General features: G+C 44.9%; 1 protein-coding gene across 1 annotated transcript in view; it reads left to right on the plus strand.

Annotated features, from left to right (window-relative positions):
* DNAH3 (dynein axonemal heavy chain 3) overlaps positions 1 to 24937 on the plus strand; it is a 208128-nt gene that overhangs the window by 79357 nt on the left and 103834 nt on the right. The window contains exons 23-32 of the mRNA XM_033217790.1: positions 1356 to 1492; positions 6029 to 6230; positions 8317 to 8409; positions 10764 to 10874; positions 14552 to 14666; positions 17307 to 17505; positions 19153 to 19261; positions 19489 to 19602; positions 20958 to 21134; positions 23211 to 23302. Of these exons, the coding sequence (XP_033073681.1) occupies positions 1356 to 1492; positions 6029 to 6230; positions 8317 to 8409; positions 10764 to 10874; positions 14552 to 14666; positions 17307 to 17505; positions 19153 to 19261; positions 19489 to 19602; positions 20958 to 21134; positions 23211 to 23302 (1349 nt within the window). The remainder of the gene's footprint in view (positions 1 to 1355; positions 1493 to 6028; positions 6231 to 8316; positions 8410 to 10763; positions 10875 to 14551; positions 14667 to 17306; positions 17506 to 19152; positions 19262 to 19488; positions 19603 to 20957; positions 21135 to 23210; positions 23303 to 24937) is intronic.

The raw sequence follows: 24937 nt of genomic DNA on the forward strand, positions 1-24937 counted from the left end.
CAACAATTATCCACATTTGGTTACTCAGTTATTTAACAAATGTTTATTCAGTACCTACAATGACCCAGGTGTTATACTAGAAATCAGAAAATACTTGAAGGTGGCAAGAATATGATTTCTGTCTTCATAGAATTTGCTGCCTTGGCTGAGTGCAGTGGCTCATGCCTGTAATTCCAGTACTCTGGGAGGCCAAGGCAGGTGGATCACTTGAGCTCAGGAGCTGGAGACCAGTCTTGGTACCATGGTGAAACCCCGTCTCTACTAAAAATATAAAAAATTATCTGGGTATGGTGGCATGCACCTGTAATCCTGGCTATTCCAAGGCTGAGGCAGGAAGATCCCTTGAGCCTGGGAGGCGGAGGTTGCAGTGAGCCCAGATTGCACCACTGCACTCTAGCCTGGGCAACAGAGCGAGACTCTGTCCCCCACACCCCAAAAAACAGTAATATACAAATAGTTATTAGAATACAAAAGAGTGATTTGGTTGTCTTAGGGTGTCAAGGAAGGCCTCTAAAGCAGGAACATTGGGATCAAGCCTTGAACAATGGTAAGTTCACTGGGTGTGCAAGGCACCTAGAGGCATCTTTTATGAGGTCAAATCATTTTCCTTTTTTAAGTCAAGTGTGATCAAATTGGGGTGCACTTAAAAATATTTTGCCCCAAGGGAATTTATCTTCCCTGCTTTGTTTGTGAGGGTGAGATAAATGGGAATTTAGATTGTCCAGCCAGCATAAGCCAATTCTTTATTAGTTAAGGTTCTTTGGGTGCAAGTGACAGAAACCAACTCAGGATAGCTGAAACGAGAAGACTAAACTGGTGTCTCGTTGAACCCGAGGCCAGATAGCTCAGCCAAGCCTCACAAAAGATGGATCTAGAACCCAGAAGCCTCTTCTCTTAGGAACTCCTTCCATCTCTCTGATCTCAGCTCCTCTTTCCTGGCCCTGCCTTAGTCTCTCTCTCTCTCTCTCTCTCTCTCTCTCTCTCGCTCTCTCACTGTCTCTCTCTCTCTCTCTCTCGCGACTAGCTTGCTCTACCATTCCATTCACACAGAGAGACATAATCCTCACTCAGCCCAGACTAGTATAGAATGTCATGGTTTGGATTCTAAACTCCCTGGGTTAAAATATAATTGGGCTTCATTAGTTTCAGGTACCCAATCCCTGCCCAGTCAACCATGATCAGAGGAACAAGGTGATGTTCCATGAGCATTCACCTCTGTGCAGTTAGGAAGGGGATCAGGAGGCAGTTAGCTGGACAAGGAGTGCTGTCAGTTGATAGGTCACACATTCATTACAATGACCAATGTCAGAACTTGGGAACCTCATGATGAGTCTCACCTTTTTAATGGAACCCAGGTGAAAGATAACAGGGTTCTGGTGGCAGCCGACCAGCCACGGATGGCCGAGAAGCTTCAAGAAGCCAACCTTCTCTTGGAGGACATCCAGAAAGGGCTGAATAATTACTTGGAGAAGAAGAGACTATTCTTCCCCAGGTATCCAGCGTTGTTCTTTTACTGGGAATTACATTCTTGCCCCGTATGTAGGTAGAATTCCATTTTTCATACCAAGAGTTGACTTCAACCAATCTAGTCTATACTCTTTCCTGGTTTTCCATTCTCTGAGACAGCTTTCAGGAATGGGGCATGACTTCACGGTCTTTACTTAGTGTGAGGTTGAATGGACACCAATGGGTGTCAAATGCACGCGTTGTCCAAACCAACACTGTTATTTTTCCGAATTACGGGGGTAGAGTATTCATGACTATAAGCCTGGATTTTGGAGTTAAACAGACTTCCTTTGGCATCCCAGCTTTTCTACCTAGTAGTCTTGAGGCCTCCAGCAAATCTATCCAAGCCTCAGGTTCCCCACCGTAAATCTGGGATATAGTAATGGCCCCTACTCTATGTATTTGTTGTACAGATTAATGAGCTAACACATGTAAAAACATTTAGCACCTAGACTATGTGTTTAAGAAACATCAGTCAACTTTTTATACCATCAAAGTTTGTAGTTTTTGGTAGGTATGCTTATACATGTTTGACTCTTTTCTTTACCCACAAAAACCAATCTTCTGCATAAAAGTCAAGGAAGTTTTAGGTTAGTTCCAGGCCAGGCATGGTGGCTCACGCCTGTAATCTCAACATTTTGGGAGACCAAGGTGGGAGGATTGATTGAACTCAGGAATTTGAGACCAGCCTGGACAAGATGGGGAAATTCCACCTGTACAAAAAAAATACAAAAAATAAGCCGGACTAGTTGTGTGTGCCCATGGTCCCAGCTACTCAGGAGACTGAGGTAGGAGGATCACTTGAGTCTGGGAGGCAGAGGTTGCAGTGAGCCAAGATTGCATCAGTGCACTCCAACCTGGGCAACAGAGTCAGACCCTGTCTCCAAAAAAAAAAAAAGGAGAAGGTTAGTTTCAGAAAGGTGAGTTCTCACTCCTGACATTCCTGATAATCTATCCATGACTAGTTCACCACTGACGGTCACCGCATGTCGTTTGACCCTGATTAGGATGTTTGATCCTAATTTACCTTTAAGAAACAGAAATTTTAGTGTTTCTTTATGTGAACACAAAATTAGTTCCCTGCTGCTTACCAAAAAAAAGAAAAAAAAGTGATTTGTTAGAAACTCAGAAGTATGGCTGGGCACGGTGGCTCATGCCTGTAATCCCAGCACTTTGAGGCCAAGGGGGCAGATCACCTGAGATCAGGAGTTCAAGACCAGCCTGGCCAACATGGTGAAACCCTGCCTCTACTAAAAATACAAAAATTAGCCAGGTGTGGTGGGGGGGCACCTGTAATCCCAGTTACTTGGGAGACTGAGGCAGGAGAGTTACTTGAACCTGGGAGGCAGAGGTTGCAGTGAGCTGAGATCATACCACTGCACTCCAGCCTGAGCGATGGAGCAAGACTCCATTTCATAAATAAATAAATAAATAAATAAATAAATAAATTCAGAAGTATCTTTGGTATTTATTCAATTCAGCATTATCCAATAGAACTTTCTACAATGATAGGAATGTTCTTTGTCTGTACTGTCTAATACAGTAGCCCTTAGTCACCAGTGGCCACTGAGCGCTTTATATGTGGCTGAGGTGACTGAGGAAGCCAATTTTTAACTTAGTTAATATTACTTTTTAATGTAAATAGCCACATGTGGCTAATAGCTTTTGTATTGAACAGCACATTATAGTGGAAGAAACCCTGGTTTAGAAGCATAAGGCTTAGGAAGAGATTAAACTCAGGAAACACCCAAGGTTTGGGCTTCTAGTTCTAGACCCACTCCTGTTATTCCTAATTAAAATAGGAACAATAGACCAGGCATGGTGGCTCCTGCCTGTAATACCAGCACTTTGGGAGGCCGAAGTGGGCAGATCACCCAAGGCTGGGAGTTCGAGACCAGCCTGGCCAAAATGATGAAACCCTGTCTCTACTGAAAATACAAAAATTAGCTGGGTATGGTGCTGGGCATCTGTAATCCCAGCTATTGGGAGGCTGAGGCAGGAGAATCGCTTGAACCTGGGAGGCAGAGATTGCGGTGAGCCGAGATGGCGCCACTGCACTCTAGCCTGGGTGACAGAGCGAGACTCTCTCAAAAAAAAAAAAAAAAAAATGAATAATAGCACTAATATAGCATTTACCTTACACCAGGACCCTGCTCTAAGTGCTTTACACTTATTAACTAATTTAATCTTTGTAATAGTCTTATGAGTTTGGGAACATTATTATTGTCCATGTTTTATAAATGAGAAAATAATGATTTGCCCAAAGATATAAGACTGATAAAATGATCAAGCTAGAATTGATATCCAGGAAGTCTGGATAAGATATTCAACCATTTAACTTCTCTGAGCCACACTTTTTCCCTAAGTTAAACACACACATACACACACACACACACACACACACACATACACACACACAAATACCTCGATATTTCTTTATGCATTTTTATGAAATAAAATTAAATACTCTCAGCAAACACTTTGAGAATGTTTTTGATAGCCACATAATTTAAGTTAATTTCATCTTGAAAATACAGATTGCTAAAAAAAGATTTTAATTTTAAATTATACAAAATGTATTATTATTACTCTTATGGCCATTGAGCCTTATTCATTATAGCACATGATGGAGATAGAGGGAGTGCATATCCGTAGAGATCACCCATTTGAATTTCACTTGGGAGTGGGAGAAATTGACATCTCATTGGATATTGGTTAGTTGGTCATCAACAAATAATTATTACTCTTTCTACTTGCTCAACACTGTAGATACAGTGTATTCGTTTGCTTTGCTGAATAACACATGACCCCAAAAGTTAGAAGTATGAAATAACAATCATGTATTTAGCTCATAATTCTGTAGGTTGGCAGATTGAGCTGGGCTTGACTGGGTGGTTCTTCTGGTCTCATTGGGGCTCACTCATGACTGCAGTTAGCCATCAGTCAGCATCCTTAATTGCTTGTCTGGTCATTGGCTTCCTACTGCCTGGGCAACAGGTAGTTGGGTCACATGTCTTTTACCCTGTAGAAGACTAGCCTGGGTTTATTTATAAGGTGGTGGTCACAGGGTTCCTAAGAGCAGCAAGAGTGAAAGCATCATGGCCTCTTGATGCCTAGGCTTAGAACTTGCACAGGCTCATGTTCTCTTACATTCTCTTAGCCAAAGCAAGACACAGAGCCAGCTCAAGTTTGAGAAATGTGAAAACAGACTCCACTCCTTGATGAGAGGAACTGTAAATATCGTGGCCATTTTTGTAATCCACCATATTTGGTAAAGACCATAATCACAAAATCCCTCCATCATAGAACTTTCAGCCTGATGGTCACAGTACAGGTTTGAACATTGGACATTTTCTGAAGGTTTATTGTTGCTGCTTTTAGGCCTGAATAAGAGATGAAATTGTCTTATTATCTTTAAAAGATAGTAGAGGGCCGAGTGCAGTGGCTCACCCTTATAGTCCCAGCACTTTGGAAGGCGAGGTGGATGGATCACTTGAGCCCAGGAGTTCGAGACTAGCCTTGGCAACATGGCAAGACCCCGTCTCTACAAAGTATACAAAAATTAGACGGGCGTGGTGGCATGTGCCTGTAGTCCCAGCGACTCGGGAGGCTGAGGCGGGAGAATTGCTTGAGCTCTGGAGGCCGAGGCTGTAGTGAGCTATGATTGCACCATTGCACTCCAGCCCAGGTGACAGAGCAAGACCCTGTCTCGAAATAAATAAATAAATAAATAAATAAAATGAAAGATGGTAGAGGCCTCTGCATGTAGACAGGCTCATTATTAACATTTGCTTTCTTGTATCATGCCTGTACAATGTTCTTGCATGGATGGAGAGAAGGAAAGACAAGGAAGTCTCTCTCTCCTGCCCCTACCCAGCGGTTCTCAACACTGACTACACATTAGAACTGACCTGAAATTTAAAAAAATACAGATTTCATCAGCCGCACCCCCAGATCAATTCTATTAGAACCTCTGGGCAGTGGGACTGTGGCACTGGCATTTTGTATAAGCTCCCCAGGTGATTCTAAAGTGCAGCCAAAGTTGAGAATTGCTTGTTCTGTCTGGGCTCTTTGCAGCTGATAGCACCCATCCCCCAGCCCTATTAAACCCGCATATGCCAGCTTTTATTCTTTCTCTTGCTCTCAGAGTCAAAACCATCGCTTCTTGACCTTTTAGCTAAGATCAAGTGTGGTATCTCAGATTCAAAACCATCTTCAAGCTGGATGTAATGGCTCATGCCTGTAATCCCAACTCCTCAGGAGGCTGAGGAGAGAGGATTGCTTGAGCCCGGGAATTCAAGTCTAGCCTGGGCAATATGGCAAGACCTTATCTCTTAAGAAAAGCAAAACTCCACCTTCCATGCCCCAGATGAAAAGTGATAAAAGAGAATGGGCCTTTGTGAAGACCGCAGGACATAACTGGTATTCACCGAGGTGTGGACTACCTGTCAGAGAGTATCACCTTGCTAGAAAAAGTTCTTGGAAGAGGTCGCAGTTACCATCTTTCTTTGCTTTGAAATAGGTTCTTCTTCCTATCAAATGATGAGCTACTGGAAATCTTGTCTGAGACAAAGGACCCTCTCCGAGTGCAGCCGCACTTGAAGAAGTGCTTTGAAGGAATTGCCAAGCTCGAGTTTATAGACAATCTGGAAATTGTAGGTATGATCAGCTCAGAAAAAGAAACTGTTCCATTCATCCAGAAAATCTACCCAGCTAATGCCAAGGTAACTCCTCTTACCCATTTTTGGTTCTTTTCTCCATAACAAAGTAAACCAGAGAGCATATAGGCTAAGCACTGGGACTCTAGTTCCAGACTGCCTGGGGTATGGAACACTCAGGTTCCACAATGTAATGACTGAAGATTTGGGGAAGTGACTCAGTCTTTCTGAGTCTCAGTGTACCCATCTCGAAGACAGAGATTATACTGCAACCCACATGATATATTAAATTTGTGGATTTTAACCCAACTCAATGTGGAGTCAATTGCAGGAATCAGATCAAAACAGCCGATGCTGTTTAGATTTCCACGTGCGGAGTTCAGTTGAAAGCGATTCAGTTAAACAGGTAGATTCCCGGGGCACTCATTTTAAAGATCAATAAAACATCATAGAATCAATGAGAGCTGTCATGCTACTTAACTTGGGTTTTCATACATATGTCCTTATATAATGAGTAAAGTATAAATTCCTTCCATTTCTGCTCAGTGACAGCATCCTCAAGTGGAAATAGACAAGCAAGCTTAGCCTTGCTGTGTTGACTGTTTTTGCCACCCACACATATAAACTGCAGCAACCAGGAGTCACATTACCAATGCAGACACCAGCTAGCTTACAAGCACCTGAAGTCAACAGCTACAGTTACCTGAAATTCTAACACTGAATAATTTGCTGCATATTTGAATTTCCCTATGGAGCTTTAATCAAAATCCAAATGACCAGGTTGCATCCCATACCAATTAAATCAGGAAGTCTAGGGATGGGAGTCAGTCATCAGTATTTTTAAAAGATCTCCAAGTGATTTCAAGGAACAGCAAAGTTTGAGACCCACTGGAATAATGCATGAATCAGAGCTGTTCATTTAAAAGATACAATTTATTTTATGAACTGACAGATGTTTCATTTGCCTTCTGAGAAGTTGTCTGTTTCAGAAAATGACATGAAAGTAATGCATATTAAAAATGGGCAGGGCATGGTGGCTCACACTGTAATTCCAGCACTTTGGGAGGCCGAGGCGGGTGGATCACCTGAGGTCAGGAGTTCGAGACCAGCCTGGCCAACATGGTGAAACGCTGTCTCTACTAAAATCCAGGTGTAGTGGCACATGCCTGTAATCCCAGCGACTTGGGAGGCTGAGGCAGGAGAATCGCTTGAACCAGGGAGGCGGAAGTTGCAACGAGCTGAGATCGTGCCATTGCACTCCAGCCTGGGTGACAAGAGTGAAACTCCGTCTCAAAAAAAAAAAAAAATCTATTGCCCCTTTAGAAGGCATACGCTTCTGAGAATACAGAAAATAAGTGTAAAGCAGATAAAGAATATTGGCTGGGGCCAGGTGACATGGCTCACACCTGTAATCCCAGCACTTTGGGAGGCTGAGGCAGGAGGATCTCTTGAGGCCAGGAATTCAAGACCAGCCTGGGCAACATAGAGAGACCCTGGCTCTACAGAAATATTTAAAAGTTAGCTGGGCATGGTGGCATGTGCCTGTAGTCCCAGTTACTCAGGAGGCTGAGGCAGGAGAGTCACTTGGGCAGGAGTTCAAGGCTGCAGTGAGCCAGGATTGTGCCACCGCACTCGAGTCTGGATGACAGAGCAAGGCCCTGTCTCTCTCTTTAAAAAAAAAAAAAAAAAAAAGAGAGAGAGAGAGAGACCAGGGACAGTGGCTCATGTCTGTAATCCCAGCACTTTGGAGGCTGAGGCGGGCAGATCATGAGGTCAGGAGGTCAAGACCATACTGGCCAACATGGTGAAACCCCGTCTCTACTAAAAGTACAAAATCAGCCAGGCGTGGTGGTGCACACCTGTAATCCCAGCTACTTGGGAGGCTGAGGCAAGAGAATTGCTTGAACCAGGGAGTCGGAGGTTGCAGTGAGCCAAGATCGTGACACTGCACTCCAGCCGGGCGACAGAGTAAGACTCCGTGTCAAAAAAAAAAAAAAAGAGAGAACTAGGAAAGAGAGAATATTGACTTGAAAAGGTGCCAAGCCTTTGGCCTCCCTCCAACCGTGTCCAGAGAGAAAGCTGGGTTCTGCCCACTGTCCCTCCCTCTGGGCTTTGGTTGACTGTTGCACCCTCTCTCTGTCTTGCTCCATAGGGCATGGTGGAAAAGTGGCTCCAGCAGGTGGAGCAGATGATGCTTGCCAGCATGCGAGAAGTCATTGGACTTGGGATTGAAGCATATGTCAAGGTAAACAAGAATTGGGGTACATGTGCCGGGACACTAGTGCACTAAAGAGAACATTGGGGAGAAGGTTCATGTATCAGTAGTTCAGTTGGATGCTCTGCCTTCTACCAAAACCTGTCCCTCTGCACCTCTCTTTCCTTTACCTGTGAACCCTGGGGCAATGAACCTACTCCTGGTGAGATGTTGGCAGTTAGAAGCAGGTGATGCAAGAGAAGAGAGTTAGCTGGAACCCTCTGGTTACCACGGACTAGTCCTTTTTGTCAAATGGAATTAATGGCACAAGGTCTATTTAGAGTCCCTTAATAATTCATTTACCTTACAGATGCCCTGAATGGCATAACTCATGTTCCCCAAGCTTTAAGGGAAACAGTTATGATGTAAGGCTTAAGACAAAAGAACCTATCAGAATAACTTGATACCCAGCCTATAGTAACATTCATGTTGACTCTAGCTCTCTTTCTTTTTTTTTTTCTGAGATGGGGTCTCACTCTGTCTCGCAGGCTGAAGTGCAGTGGTGCAATCTTGGCTTACTGCAACCTCCGCCTCCTGGGTTCAAGTGATTCTCCTGCCTCAGCCTCCCAAGTAGCTGGGACTACAGGCACCCACTGCCACACCCAGCTAATTTTTGTATTTTTAGTAGAGATGCGGTTTCACCATGTTGGCCAGGCTTGTCTCGAACTCCTGACCTCAAATGATCTACCTGCCTCGGTCTTCCAAAGTGCTGGGATTACAGGCATGAGCCACTGCTCCTGGTCAACCGACTAACTTTCTTACTTTCTTATTCCCAGGACCCACAGAACAAAGCAATACTCAACACCCTCACACTAAAGTCCTGGGGACTGACCCTGCTGTCCCTTGAAATAGTATTTGCATTGTAAAATGAAAGACCAATCCCTTTTCCTATGACATGCTCTGAATCAAATATTAAAGAAAAGCAGTTACCAGTATGAAATTGTTTCATCCAAATCAAATCTATTAAGTTTCATCCTCAGATCAAACTTTTTCTGTAAAGAGCCAGATGGCAAATATTTTCAACTCTGCAGGCCACATTACCAAAGCAACTATTTTTAAAAATAAATTTTATTACGTATATTTAAGGTATACAACATAATGTTATAAGATACATATGTATAGTTGGCTGGGCGCAGTGGCTCACGCCTGTAATCCCAGCACTTTGGGAGGCCGAGGAGGGCGGATCACAAGGTCAGGAGATCGAGACCACGGTGAAACCCCGTCTCTACTAAAAATACAAAAAATTAGCCGGGCGCGGTGGCAGGCGCCTGTAGTCCCAGCTACTCGGGAGGCTGAAGCAGGAGAATGGCGTGAACCCGGGAGGCGGAGCTTGCAGTGAGCTGAGATCTGGCCACTGCACTCCAGCCTGGGCAACAGAGCCAGACTCCGTCTCAAAAAAAAAAAAAAAAAAAGATACATATGTATATTAAATGGGTGCTGTAGCTTTTCCCTTGTAGCACAAAAGCATCAGACAATATTTAAATGATGGGCACGGCTGTATTTCTTTTTTTAAAATTTATTTAAATTTTATTTTATTTTACTTTAAGTTCTGGGATACATGTGCAGAACATGCAGTTCTGTTACTAGGTATACATGTGCCATGGTGGTTTGCTGCACCTATCAATCCATCATCTACGTTTTAAGCCCCACATGCATTAGGTATTCGTCCTAACGCTCTCCCTCTCCTTGCCCCCCACCTCCTGACAGGACTGGTGTGTGATGTTCCCCTCCCTGCGTCCATGTGTTCTCATTGTTCAGCTCCCACTTATGAGTGAGAACATGCGGTGTTTGGTTTTCTGTTCCTGTGTTAGACTACTGAGAATGATGGTTTCCAGCTTCCTCCATGTCCCTGCAAAGGACATGAACTCATTCTTTTTTATGCTGCAGCTGTATTTCAATACAACTTTATGAAAAAATTTATATACATAGTTTGCCCACTCCTGATCTGTAGCTTGAGGGAAAAAAATTGTAGGGTGGGGAAACAGCTCAGACAATTGTGACTCAGCACTGCAATATTAGGTAGCCATTAAAAAACAGTAGTTATGAGAATTTTCTGAACATCACCTTGATTATAACTATGGAAAAATTTGATGAATGGGAGCATGGAAAAAATGCAAAGTTGATGAGATGATTGGCGTTTTTTTTTTTGTTTGTTTTCTTTTTCATAAAACTCAGAAAGGAAGACATAAATCGGTAATCCCAGAGATGTCAAGCCTTGTAGCATCTGAGGGTGGGGGAAGATTTTGTTTTTGTTGCGGGGATAAGGTGGTTGGGGCGTGTTTTTGTAAACTCAGTTTAAACCACACATGAACTGATCCTACAACATGCCCACTGCACTTTTCCAGGTCGCTCGAAATCACTGGGTCTTACAGTGGCCTGGACAGGTGGTTATCTGTGTCTCCTCCATCTTTTGGACCCAGGAGGTGTCCCAAGCCCTGGTGGAAAATACCTTACCGGTAGGTGAGCTTGCTGCGAAGCTTACAGAAGAGATCCAAGCATCAATTAGGATTTGAATGATGTATAATTAGAGTAGCCATGTTTTGTTGTCTAAACAAAAATCGTTTGGGCTCATAGCATCACAGGCATCAGGGTTCCCATGAGGACAGTGGGATGGAGAATTTGGGATTCGAGCTGTCCTGCAATTCTATGGTACGAGACCTTTCCTAGTCCTTCCCAGACAGAAACTCTGGACTACAGGATTCTAAGTCTTATACCCTGGGCTTCTAGGGGCCAACCTGGCAGAATTTCCACCAAGGGAGACCTCCTGTATTCTTCCTAAGCCAAGGGGCCACCGAAGTGCTGGGAGCCACCATGCTTGACCAAATATTTGTTAAATGGATGAATGAAAACTTCATATTCAGCCTTTCTTCCATGGTCTTATTCCCCATGAATATCTCACCAGATCTCCTTTACTGCTCTTAGAAGATTGGCTGTGTATTAGAATATGTTTTAATTTCCTATATTTTGCTGTATAAACTGAAATTAGAACATAAAATTTGGCCACTGTTTAGACTTATACAGATTCCATATTGATAAATCCTAATAGACATATTGCACTGTACACATCCAAACTGCTTTCACGTACATCATTTCCAAGTTTAGAAACTCTAAAATCCTCTGACTTTTGTGACAGTATCTCTGACTTTTTGTGATGGAGGTGGATTCATGTGCCCCAGTTTTCCCACCCATAGATAGGGAGAATGTTCCCCATCATACACCCAGGCCCTGGAGTGCATGCACGCTGTGTGATGTGCCTCCGTATCCTAAAGGAAGCAGGTGTTGACACAGAATAATCATCCCTTCCTCCCTCCAGCCATTTATTATTCATTTAACAAATATTGGTTTGGCATCTGCTCTGTGCTGGTACTGCTGCTAACAAAGGTAACTAGATGTGAATGAGACAGACATAGTCCCTGTCCTCAAGGATTTATGGTCTCGTGGGGGAGAGAAAAAGGCTCTTTTATAGAACTGTGATAAGGAAAGAACAGATATCCAGTAAGTATGGGCAGGGAGGGAGGGAGGGTGGGTGGAAGGAAGGAAGGAAGGAAGGAAGGAAGGAAGGAAGGAAGGAAGGAAAGGGAAGGGAAGGGAAGGAAGGAAGGGGAGGGAGGGAGGGAGGAAGGGAGGCAGGGAGGAAAGAGGAAGGAAGGAAGGAAGGAAAGGAGGAAAATAGGAAGGAAGGAAAGAGTAAGAGAGTGAGGGGAGGGAAGTTAGGATTGGGGAAGATTTCCCAGAAAAGTGGTGTCTAGGAGGAGACCTGAAATATAAGTAGGGATTAGCTGAGCAGAAAATAAGAGGGAGAGTGTTCCAGAGAGAAGACCTGGAATATGCAAAAGCCTGAAGATGAAAAGCGTGGTGTATTCCAGCAGGAAGACACTTTGGTCTAGAATAGCTGTGGAATAGGTGTGTTTAGGAGAGATGTGGGGAGAAGCCCCAACAGCACATACACTACCTCATTTAATCCTCAACACAGCTTGAAGAGGCAGCTATAATCATCTAGATTTAGGGCAGGATATGGTGGCTCATGCCTGTAATCCCAATAGTTTGGGAGGCCAAGGCGGGAGGATTGCTTGTGGCCAGTAGTTCAAGACCAGCCCGGGCAACGTAGTGAGACCCCCTCTCTACGAATAGCCAGGAGTGATGGTGCGTGCCTGTGGTCCCAGCTACTCAGGTGGCTGAGGTGGGAGGATTGCTTGAGCTCAGGAGGTCAAGGTTTCAGTGAGCCATGTTTGTGCCTGTGCACTCCTGCCTAGGTGACAGACCAAGACCCCATCTCAGAAAAAAAAAAAAAAATTGCATTTGACACACCAGGAGACTGAGACTTGGAAGCTTAAAGTCATTTGCCCAGAGCCACATAGCTAGAAAGTAGGAAAGGCAGGGTTTGAACCTAGGGTGGTCTTTTTTTCCTTTTTAAGTTTTCTTTTGGCCGGGCGCGGTGGCTCAAGCCTGTAATCCCAGCACTTTGGGAGGCCGAGACGGGCGGATCACGAGGTCAGGAGATCGAGACCATCCTGGCTAACACTGTGAAACCCCGTCTCTACTAAAAATACAAAAAACTAGCCGGGCGACGCGGCGGGCGCCTATAGTCCCAGCTACTCGGGAGGCTGAGGCAGGAGAATGGCGTGAACCGGAAGGCGGAGCTTGCAGTGAGCTGAGATCCGGCTACTGCACTCCAGCCCGGGCGACAGAGCGAGACTCCGTCTCAAAAAAGAAAAAAAAAAAAAAAGTTTTCTTTTTATTTTATTTTTTGCCTCTTTCTTTTTTTTTTTTTTTTTTTTTTTTTTTTTTTTTTTTTTTTTTTTTTTGAGGCGGAGTCTCGCTCTGTCGCCCGGACTGGAGTGCAGTGGCGGATCTCAGCTCACTGCAAGCTCCGCCTCCCGGGTCTACGCCATTCTCCTGTCTCAGCCTCCCGAGTAGCTGGGACTACAGGCGCCCGCCACCTCGCCCGGCTAGTTTTTGTATTTTTAGTAGAGACGGGGTTTCACCATGTTAGCCAGGATGGTCTCGATCTCCTGACCTCGTGATCCGCCCGTCTCGGCCTCCCAAAGTGCTGGGATTACAGGCTTGAGCCACCGCGCCCGGCCTTTTGCCTCTTTCATTTGAAATAACATGAAACTTACCAATAATGCTGAAAATATAATACAAAGAATTTTCATGTATCTTTCATCCAGATTCCTCATATATTAACATCTTAGACAACCATTGTACAATTTTCCAAATCAGGAAGTCAACATTGATACAATTTTATTCTCTATAGACCTTTCTAAATTGGCTATTTTAAATTTTGTCATCTTGAAAAAGAAATGACAGGCCAGGCATGGCGGCTCATGTCTGTAATCCCAGCACTTTGGGAGGACTAGGTGGGTGAATCACTTGAGTCAGGAGTTCGAGACCGGCCAAAGTGGCGAAACCCCATCTCTACTAAAAATACAATATGAGCTGGGTGTGGTTGTGCACACCTGTAGTCCCAGCTATTTGGGAGGCTGAGTCAGGCTCTGTCTCAAATAAATAAATAAATAAATAAAATTAGCCAATTGCCCTACTATCTTTTTTTTTTTTTTTTTTTTTTCCTGGTCCAGGATGCAATCTAGGATTACATGTTGCATTTTGTTTTTATAGCTCCTTTGTCTCTTTAATGTGAAAAAGTTTCCAATTTGGGAGGTTAATTCTGATTTACGGTATATACAGTGAAATTCACCTTTTTTAGCATACGGTTCTCAGTTTTGATAAACATATGCATTTGTGTAGGCACCATCACAATCAGTATATAGGACAGTTCCACACCATCCAAGAAAATGTCCTCAGGCCCTTTGTAGTCAGTTGCATTCTCTACTCCAAGTCTCCAGTAACTACCAAGGTATTTTCTGCTCACTCCTGTAATTTTGCCTTTTCCACAATAGTATAAATATAAAACTATGGAGTATGAAACCTTCCAAATCTTGCCTCTTTCAGCACAATGCATTAGGAATTCATTCAGAGATTAAGGACTGGGGTAAGGAAAAGGTGGACTTGAGGGATGACACCCAGGAGTCTGGCTTGAGCTATCCGGTGGTCCATGGTACCATTTCTTGACACAGGGATTACTAGAGGAGAGTCAAATGTAACCAGTTGTCCCCTCCTCTGCCCCTGCCAGAATTTTCTGAAAAAGAGCAATGATCAGATTGCACAGATTGTCCAGCTGGTGCGAGGGAAGCTGAGCAGTGGAGCTCGACTCACGCTCGGGGCCCTCACGGTCATCGATGTCCACGGTAAGCCAGTGGGCTTCCCCTGTCATTACTGACTGTCCAGGAGAAGCAGTCTAGTCTTGCTCATCTCAGTTCTCCTGGATGGAATAATTCAGGGTTTCCTTCCTCATTAGGGAGAGCTTTCTCCAACTTAGAGTAAGATGGAGGAGGAAGGAGAGAAGCCAATGCTGAAGGGCTGTCCACCTGTGTTTCCTCTCCCACCCCCAAACTGATTTCCAGGAGCCCTCCAAGCAGGGCCTGTACTGAGACAATGATGGCCAAAGTCATTTCTGAGCTTCACGAACGTGGAATCATTTCCTTGGCTAACTGTAGCTAAGATTTTTGCATCCTTGCTAGGTGCCAGGCTTTGTGCTAAGTGGTTGACGTACATTATCTCATTTTCATAGACATTTCATAGATTCAGAACCTGGGGCTTAGAGAGGTAACGAACTTGCTGAGAGGCACACAGCTATAATAGTAAGCAAGAGAAGCGCCTATGTCTGTCTGCTTCCAAGCCTAAGGGACTGGAAATGGGCAATGTTGCAAGCAGTGGGTGGTGAGAGAGGATGCCTTCCAGCTCCTCCTTTAAAAAAAAAAGAGGAGGAGGAAGAGGAGGAGGAGGAGGAAAAACTGGGGTCTTTATATAAAACAAACCACCCCCACACCCTCTCTCCATCGCCAAGGAAACTAGGGCTGGACCAGGCTGGTTGCTTGGGAACAGAGTCTCTTGCTCACACACCCAGCTTCCTACTGGCATTTCATGGCATCTCATTCCCCTCAGGTTAATGCTCACTTCAATCTGATTTCATTAGGTAGACCAGCATAACATCAAGGAGAGAGAAGGGAAAATGTGCTCTTCATACAGCTACATGCTCAGCTGTTAGGAATAATTGGTGCAGATGTGGTTATACTGTCCAGGGTACCCGAGTGTGGTTGGGTTCACAAACACAAGCATGCATGTAGGCACACACGCACGTACCCACACACATATACACACACACACACATGCAAGTGCACATACACACACTGCATGGTGAAGGCATCCCCAACTCAATCCCTTGAAATTCGCTTTCCTCTTGGATCCCTCAGGCATACCATACTCCTGCCCTATACCCTCTTCCTTGGGAGAACGTATCAGGTGGTTCCCCTGTATATTTCCCCAAGAGCCAGGAGGAGAATTAAATTCCTTGGGAGGGAAGAAAAAGCTGTGGATATAATCGTCTTCAAGGACTCTTCCCTGCAGGGTTTTGGATTTTACTGTAATAAAGAAGACTGTCACAGAGAGGCAGGAAAGGTTCAATGGAAGCAACCCTTTGAAAAGCCCCTTAGGCTTAGAAGCAGACAGACACAGGCGCTTCTGTTGCTTGCTATTATAGCTGTGTGCCTCTCAGCAAGTTAGTTACCTCTCTAAGCCCCAGGTTCTGAATATTTGAGTCTGCTGTACTAGCTCTGAGATCTCCATAGCTTTCCACCTGAGTTACCAAAAACATAATGAATGATTCTCATCAGCCTAGATCCACTCTTCAACTTCAAGGCCCCTGTCACTTGGATAAAATTAAATCAGGGCTTACAGTCCCATGAGAGAAAAGAGAAATGCTAGAAATGTATATCTTCCAGCTGGTTTCTCAGGCCTCCAGATGGAAAGGATATATCTAACCATGGATTCTTGGGCTTCCTTCCCCTTCTATATAAGGCCACGCTGATTGCATTCTCCTAGGATATCCTAGGGGCCTGAAATGGGAACAAAAGGGTTATATTGGAAATAGGATGGCATTTGGAGTCAGTATGCATTGCAAAGCCCTCTGGCTCAGACTTCCAAGAATTTGGGGATGATAACAGTAGCTAATACCTGTATAACATTTTCATACGCCAAGAATAGCTGTCTCTATTGTGTCTAGATGTAGGCATGTACGTATGTGCATATATATTCATTTAATCCTCATGATAACCCCATAATGTAGGTACTATATTATCCCTATTTTACAGATTACACAACTGAAGAACAGAGAGGTCGAGGAACTTACCCAAAGTCACACAGCTAGGTTGTGGTGGAACCAGAATTTGAACCCAGGCAGTCTGATTTCAGAGCACGCACCTTTAATACCTCTGCTGTGCTGTCTGAGAAAAGATAGTGAAGCAGATTCTCTGCCTGGTTTTGGGAGAAAGCAAATACCAGCTTCTAACAGATATTGCTGCCTGCAGGGTGGGGGTGGGCAAGGAGGCTTGTGAAATCTAAAATTGTCTGGGTCGGGCGCGGTGGCTCACGCCTGTAATCTCAGCACTTTGGGAGGCCAAGGTGGGCGGATCACTTGAGGTCAGAAGTTGGAGACCAGCCTGGCCAACATGTTGAAACCCCATCTCTACTAAAAATACAAAATATTAGCCAGGTGTGGTGGCTTGCACCTATAATCCCACCTATTTGCGAGGCTGAGGCAGGAGAATCGCTTGAACCCAGGAGGCGGAGGTTGCAATGACCTGAGATGACGCCGTTGCACTCCAGAATGGGAGACAGAGCAAGGCTCCATCTCAAAAAATAAATAAAATAAAATTGTTTGGAGAAGGGGGGACCTTGATAACATCCACTTCTAACTGAGGAGCTTACGAAGATGGAGAGTTCTGTTCTGATGGCTCTGTGTGTGTGTTTCTGCATCTGTGTCCCAATAGCCCGTGACGTGGTGGCCAAGTTAATTGAGGACAGGGTCTCTGATCTGAATGATTTCCAATGGATCTCACAGCTGCGCTACTACTGGGTGGCCCAGGATGTACAGGTGCAGATTATCACCACAGAAGCTTTGTATGGCTATGAGTACCTGGGAAACTCCCCTCGGCTGGTGATCACACCCCTCACAGACCGCTGCTACAGGTACATTCTGGAGCTCCTAGATCTGACGGGTGAATGGAGAACTCCAGGGGAAGAAGACTCTGGGGAGGAAAGTTAGGGATGTCTTGGGTTACCTTCACACTTCAGATTATTAGATTCTCCATAGTCCCAAAGATGGGCATGCAAACTAGGTCTTCAGGCTAGAAATGAGAACCCAGTAATAGTTCTAGTGCAAATCAATATATTTGAACCAACAAGTGGAATATTGGTGCACGTCTATGAACATGACACAGGACTTGACGTAGAGGGCTCTCCAATGGCAGGTATCAAGATGGTGCTTGGAGAGCCTATGGCTATAATATAGACAAGAAGTGAGGTCAAGAACACAGCCAAGGGGTCTCTAGGCTCTGCCAGCCAGTCTCATGAAAAGATCTGGCCATTCTGTGCTCAGCAAAGTGCTCTGACATTTTCTGTGGAACTCAGCCTTTGAGATCGGGATTTTGTGAACTTGTCGGTTTTGTGATGTTTAGATGTTCTTTGCTTTTATATATTTCCTTACAGTGGGAGTTTTTTAGATTGCAAAAATAATGCTTGGGAATGTTTTCTCCCTTCAAAATCCTCAACCACTTGTTTTTTTATGGTCATGATTTTTGCTCTTCATTCATGTATTTATTTCACTCATTGTTCAACAACCATTTTTTGAAGTTTCCTGTGCACCATGCATGACCTCAAGAAACCCTAAATCTCACTGGGGGTTCAGGAGAGACATATTGAAATGATTACAAGATGGAGTGCTAAATGAAAACATAGAGACCCATACCAAGGGCCATGGAACCACAGTTATTACATCATTCATTTCTAACATATATCTTGCACCTATTACATGCCAGGAACTGTATTAATTTACTGAGGTTATGAAATGGAATCAAATATGATTCCTGGACTTAAGAGTTCATAGTCTAGCTGGGCATGGTGGCTCACACCTGTAATCTCAGCACTTTGGGAGGCCAAAGTGGGTGGATCACTTGATCCCAGAAGCTTGAAACCAACCTGCCTGGGCAACATGGCAAAATCCCATCTCTACAAAAAATACGAAAATCAACCAGGTGTGGTGGTGTGTGCCTGTAAGTCCCAGCTACTTGGGAGGCTGAGATGGGAGGATCACTTGGGTCCAGGAGGTCAAGGCTGCAGTGAACTGTGACCATGCCTTGTACTCCAGCCTGGCCAACAGAGTGAGAACCTGTCTCGAAAGAAAAAAATAATTCATAATCTAGTTGGATAAATATATTTATTTGCACCATTCCATTAGCACTGGTGATCTTTGGAAAGTAGAGGTTATGAGTATTTTCACTTTTATTTTATATATATATATATATATATATGCACATATTCATTTATTCATTCAAACACATATTTATGGGTGCCACTCATGTGCTGGGCTCTGAGGTTATAATGCCGAGTAAAATAGAAATTTTTACAGTGATGTTGTATTGCTCATATAATCGGGAAAATTTTTAACTATTTGGTTGGTGCAAAAGTCATTGCAGCTTTTAGCATTACTTTCAATGGCAAAAACTGCAGTCACTTTAGCACTAACCTAAATATTTGTATGAGTCAAAATAAATAAAAAGCCAGTTTCTTTCCTGGGTCTTAGACCTCAAGCACTGAAGTCCTATTTTCTTCCCATAGGACACTGATGGGAGCTTTGAAGCTGAACCTTGGGGGTGCTCCAGAGGGTCCAGCTGGGACTGGCAAGACAGAAACCACCAAAGATTTGGCCAAAGCCTTGGCTAAGCAGGTAAGGAAATGTCATCTATCCCCTCCGTCTCTTCCAGGCCCTCTCTGCACCCCTATTCTGGGAAGTAAGCATGAACTTTAAGATAGTTTAGCGTTAACAGGCAGCGTGGACCCCAGCTCCTTCAAGCAGAGCAAGGAGAGAGGAGCCCACTACTGTTGAATGGTGCAGGGTAATTCAGATGGGATGCAATCCACCCTGAATGATACCCACATCCTCCCTCTTTCTAGTGTGTGGTCTTCAACTGCTCCGATGGTTTGGATTACAAAGCTATGGGGAAGTTCTTCAAGGGGCTGGCACAGGCTGGAGCATGGGCGTGCTTTGATGAATTCAACAGGATCGAGGTAACTCTGCCTCTAGGATGCAAAACAAAGAAGCTGTGCATGGAGGGGACTTTTTCTTGGCTCTGCACCCCTTAATAACAGGGCCTTATGTCTCTTGTATGGCAGGCATGAGAACCTCCAAAGCAGGTACTCAGTGAATTAAACAGAAGGAGTCTCAAGGAGACAGATGCATGTTTTATACACATATTCCCCATCTCTCCATCATATTAATTCATTCACTTGCCCATTCCAAACTATTGAGCAGCTACTATACATCAGATATTCCGCATAAGTTCATGCTACAAAGATGAGCATGAAATGATTGTATAGCAAGGCACAGAGGCTCACACCTGTAATCCCAACACTTTGGGAGGTCAAGGTGGGAGGATCACTTGAGCCCAGGAGTCTGAGACCAGTCTGGGCAACACAGTTGAGACCCTGTCTCTACAAAACTAAAATAGCCTCAGTTATTCAGGAGGCTGAGGCAGGAGGATTGCTTGAGCCCAGGAGTTCGAGGCTGAAGTGGGCTTTGATGCAGCCACTGCATTCCAGCCTGGGTGAGAGTGAGACTTTGTCTCTTAAAAAAAAAAAAAAAAAAAAAAAAAAAGGTCTTGACAGGGCGCGGTGGCTCATACCATACCTGTAATCCCAGCACTTTGGGAGGCCAAGGCAGGTGCATCACCTGAGGTCAGGAGTTCAAGACCAGCCTGGCCAACATGGTGAAACCCTGTCTCTACTAAAAATATAAAAAGCAGCTGGGTGTGGTGGTGAGTGCCTGTAATCCCAGCTACTCGGGAGGCTGAAGCAGGAGAATGGCTTGAACCCGGGAGGTGGAGGTTGCAGTGAGCTGAGATCTCACCATTGCATACCAACCTAGAAGTGAAACTCTGTCTCAAAAAAAAAAAAGGGTCTTGCTGTCTAGACTGTTCAATCTAGTAAAGGGAAATAAAAATTTAATGAAACAAATACCAACATGATAAAAGTCTATAGCAGAAGTACAAAAGATGCATCCCAAGAGTGTATAATTCTGTTTGGATGATGAATGAAGATCAGGAAATATAAAAATCCCTGATCTTTGAACCAATATGAATTGATAAACACAGAATACCTACTGTATGGCAAGTACTATGTTAGGTGTTGAAACAAAGATAAAATACTATGGAAACTATTAACGCACACGCACACGCACACACGCGCAAACCTGTGTTCTTTTTTCTTACCAAAACCCCAAATCATGCTCCTGATTTTGAATGTGCAGCTGTGGTTGGTTTCCGGGTGATTGGGTTCTTTCTTTGCTATGTGGGAGGACTCTGGTAGAGTAGGGTGGTTGTCAGACAGAAGCAGGAGCTCCTATCAGCCGGGCATTCTCACCCCAGGTGGAAGTGCTGTCTGTGGTCGCTCAGCAGATCCTCAGCATCCAACAAGCCATCATTCGGAAGCTAAAGACATTCATCTTTGAAGGCACTGAGCTCTCTCTGAACCCAACCTGCGCTGTTTTCATCACCATGAACCCCGGCTATGCTGGCAGGGCTGAACTGCCTGACAACCTCAAGGTAAATGCCAGCAGATATACATGTGGGGTGTGCTTTTTAGAATAGAAACCTCTGGGCCGGGTACTGTGGCTCATGCCTGTAATCCCAGCACTTTGGGAGGCCGAGGCAGGCAGATCACCTGAGGTCAGGAGTTCGAGACCAGCCTGGCCAATGTGGTGAAACCCCATCTCTACTAAAAATACAAAAATTAGCCAGACATGGTGGCCAGTGCCTATAATCCCACTCAGCTACTCAGGAGGCTGAGGCAGAAGAATCGCTTGAACGTGGGAGGCGGAGGCTGCAGTGACTGGAGACAGCGTCATTGCACTCCAGCCTGGGAGGCAAGAGTGAAACTCCACCTCAAAAAAAAAGAAAAAGAAAGAGAAACCTCTGGAGGTACCTACCTGGGGGTAAATTTATTCCCCCGTCCCCTTGGGTGGAAGTGGTAAGAGAGACCCAGCCACACCCATATCCACTGACTTTAGGACATGATCTATCCCCTGCTACTAATGCATTCTGATTGGAGCCCTGGAATCTTATTCAGATGGACCACTTCTCTCTGAGAAGAGAAAATAGTCAGGGTGATGCTTCAAGTGGCTCCTCCCCTCTAGGTCAACATAGGCCAGTGAAGGCCAAGATAGAATTTGGATCCACATTTCTCTCTCTCTCTCTCTTTTTTTTTTTTTTTCTTTTTGTGATGGAGTCTCATTCTGTCCCCCAGGCTGGAGTACAGTGGCACGATCTTGGCTCACTGCAACCTCTGCCTCCCGGGTTCAAGCGATTCTCCTGCCTCAGCTTCCTGAGTAGCTGGGACTACAGGCATGTGCCATCACACCCCGCTAATTTTCATATTTTTAGTAGAGACAGGTTTTCACCACATTGGCCAGGCTGGTCTCAAACTCCTGACCTCAGGCGATCCACCTGCCTTGGCCTCCCAAAGTACTGGGATTACATGTGTGAGCCACCAGTCCCGGCCACATTTCTCATTTTTTACTGCCTAGTAGTTGTAAGCATCCCCTGCACCCATCCCAGCCAACAGCCATATTAGATCATCACAAGCAGCTTTCATGATGCCGTGGTATAGTAGAAAGCACCTGGGCATGGTATCAGGAAGCCTGGATTCTAGCCCCGGCATTAGCTCTAACTAACTGGGTGACTCAGGCAAGTTACTTCTCCTCTAAGATCCAAGGTAATAATGCAATAGCTGGTGTATATAGAACACTTACTATGTGCCACATACTCTTGTAAGCACTTCACTTGCATTCTATCATTTTATTCTCATGATAACTCTATGAAGAGAGTAAAGTTAGTCTGTTTTGAGATGAAAGAACTGAGATCTACAAGGGTTGTATAACTTGCCCATGCTAGTCCGTAGCAAAACAGGAACTCAAACCAAGGTCTGTCTGGCTGGGCACGGTGACTCACGCCTTAATCCCAACACTTTGGGAGGCTGAGGCGGTTGGATCATCTGAGGTCAGGAGTTCAAGATCAGTCTGGCCAACATGATGAAACCCCATCTCTACTAGAAATACAAAAATTAGCTGGGCCTGGTGTTGGGCACCTGTAATCCCCTGGTGTTTGGGAGGCGAAGGCACAAGAATCGCTTGAACCCGGGAGGCGGAGGTTGCAGTGAGCCAAGATCACGCCACTGCACTCCAGCCTGGGCGACAGAGACTCTGTCTCAAAAAAGATCTGTCTGACTTCTTCTGATATATATTGGTTCTGCATTCCTAAATGACTTCTGATGTCCATGTTGAACTCTGGGAAGCTCCAACAGTTGAGTGATGCAATGAGGTATCCTCATTTGGCATAGGAGAATGAGGTGAACCAGCACCTAGGGCCTTCCACAGAACCACTGAGGGACCGAATGTAAGTAACGACATGTACCCGCACAGGGCCAGTAGGGAGGTTGGCTGAGCCATGCATTGGCCAACTGAGGGTGGTCCATCTGCACTCACTTGTCCCCCAGTCCTGCTTGCCTTGATTGTCACTGGCGTGGCCTGAAGGACCGTGCTACTTCCCTTTGCTTCTGTGGATGTGCCTTCCCTCAGTATTCACTGCACATGTTCTGATTCTGATTCATTGTTTCTTTTCCAGGCCTTGTTCCGGACAGTGGCCATGATGGTGCCAGATTACACCCTCATTGGAGAAATCTCCCTCTACTCCATGGGGTTTCTGGACTCCAGAAGGTGTGTTACATGGGTTTTCCAGTGCATTCTACAGGACTTTAACTAGTGGCTTTTTGCGTGTGTGGCAGATTCGAGGTGGTTTGCCCATTGGAATAAAAGAGAGAAGCTTGAGAAACTTGCTTCAGCTTACTGGGTGGTCTGAGAGCACATAGCCCTGGCCTTGGTCTTGCCCCATTTCTGACGGGGAAATGGCCCAGATTCCCAGGGCAGGGCCCCGCTCTGTCTTTACATACACCTGAGTTCTATTAGAGAAAGTAGCTACTCATATCTTCCCCACCCCTCACTCTGACACATCCATACCCACATTACTCAGTGGCTTAAGGCAACAAACAAACAAGGCTGGGTGCCGTGGCTCATGTCTGTAATCTCAGCACTTTGGCAGGCCAAGGCAGGAGATCACTTAAGGCCAAGAGTTTGAGACCAGCCTGGCCAACATGGGGAAACCCCATCTCTACCAAAAAATTCAAAAATTAGCCGGGCTTGGTGGCACGCACCTGTAATCCCAGCTACTCGGGAGGCTGAGGCAGGAGAATCGCTTGAACCGTGGAGGCAGAGGCTGCAGTGAGCCAAGATCTCACCAGTGCACTCCAGCCTGGGTGAAAGAGTGAGACCCTGTCTCAAAAAAAAAAAAAAAAAAAAGCAACACTATACAACATATGCAATTATTCCAGAATTGAAGAGGAAAAATTATTAATATAACATTTATTGCCTCCAATTAAGTAGGTTATCTCTCATTCAAGTATTGTCCAGTTTCCAAGACTCACACTTATATGCAGATCAGTGTCTTCGTGTGTGTGTGTGTGTATACACATACATGTAATATATGTACCAAGAGTTATGAATAATCATTGCAAAATGGCTTGTGCTGCTCTCATTCCAAATTTTATCACGTCAATTGACTTTCTGTTACAATGAATGTCTTTATGTCCTGGGTGTCTTTGTTTATAATCCAAGGGGCTGCAGAAATTCTCAATAGAATTTCTTGGCCCTTCCTAGGCCAAGAGGCTGCCTCAGTCATATGACATTTAACTCATTTGTTTTCTTTTTTTTTTTTTTTTGAGATGGAGTCTCGCTCTGTCGCCCAGGCTGGAGTGCAGTGCAGTGGCCGGATCTCAGCTCACTGCAAGCTCCGCCGCCCGGGTTTACACCATTCTCCTGCCTCAGCCTCCCGAGTAGCTGGGATTACAGGCGCCCGCCACCTCGCCCGGCTAGATTTTTGTATTTTTTAGTAGAGACGGGGTTTCACCAGGCTAGCCAGGATGGTCTCGATCTCCTGACCTCGTGATCTGCCCGTCTTGGCCTCCCAAAGTGCTGGGATTACAGGCTTGAGCCACCGCGCCCGGCCTAACTCATTTGTTTTCTATAGTAACCAGGATTGCATCGATTTGCTCACTCAATTCATTTATTTATTTAATTAGCAAACCTTTATTGAGCCAGCAACCTTATGCCCAGCCCTGTGCTGGGTGCTGGTGAACAACACAAAGTCTTTGTTTTTATAGGAAATCAGTTTTGTAAAGAGGATCTCTTTGAGAGAAAAGTGCATAAGTATATTAGTTAGGGTAATACTGACCCCTGAATCTCAATGGCTTAGCATAGCAAAGTTTATTTTTCACTCGCTGAAAATCCCAAATGAGT

Source organism: Trachypithecus francoisi, unplaced genomic scaffold, assembly GCF_009764315.1.
Source record: "Trachypithecus francoisi isolate TF-2019V2 unplaced genomic scaffold, Tfra_2.0 Lachesis_group10, whole genome shotgun sequence".
Lineage (NCBI taxonomy): Eukaryota > Metazoa > Chordata > Mammalia > Primates > Cercopithecidae > Trachypithecus > Trachypithecus francoisi.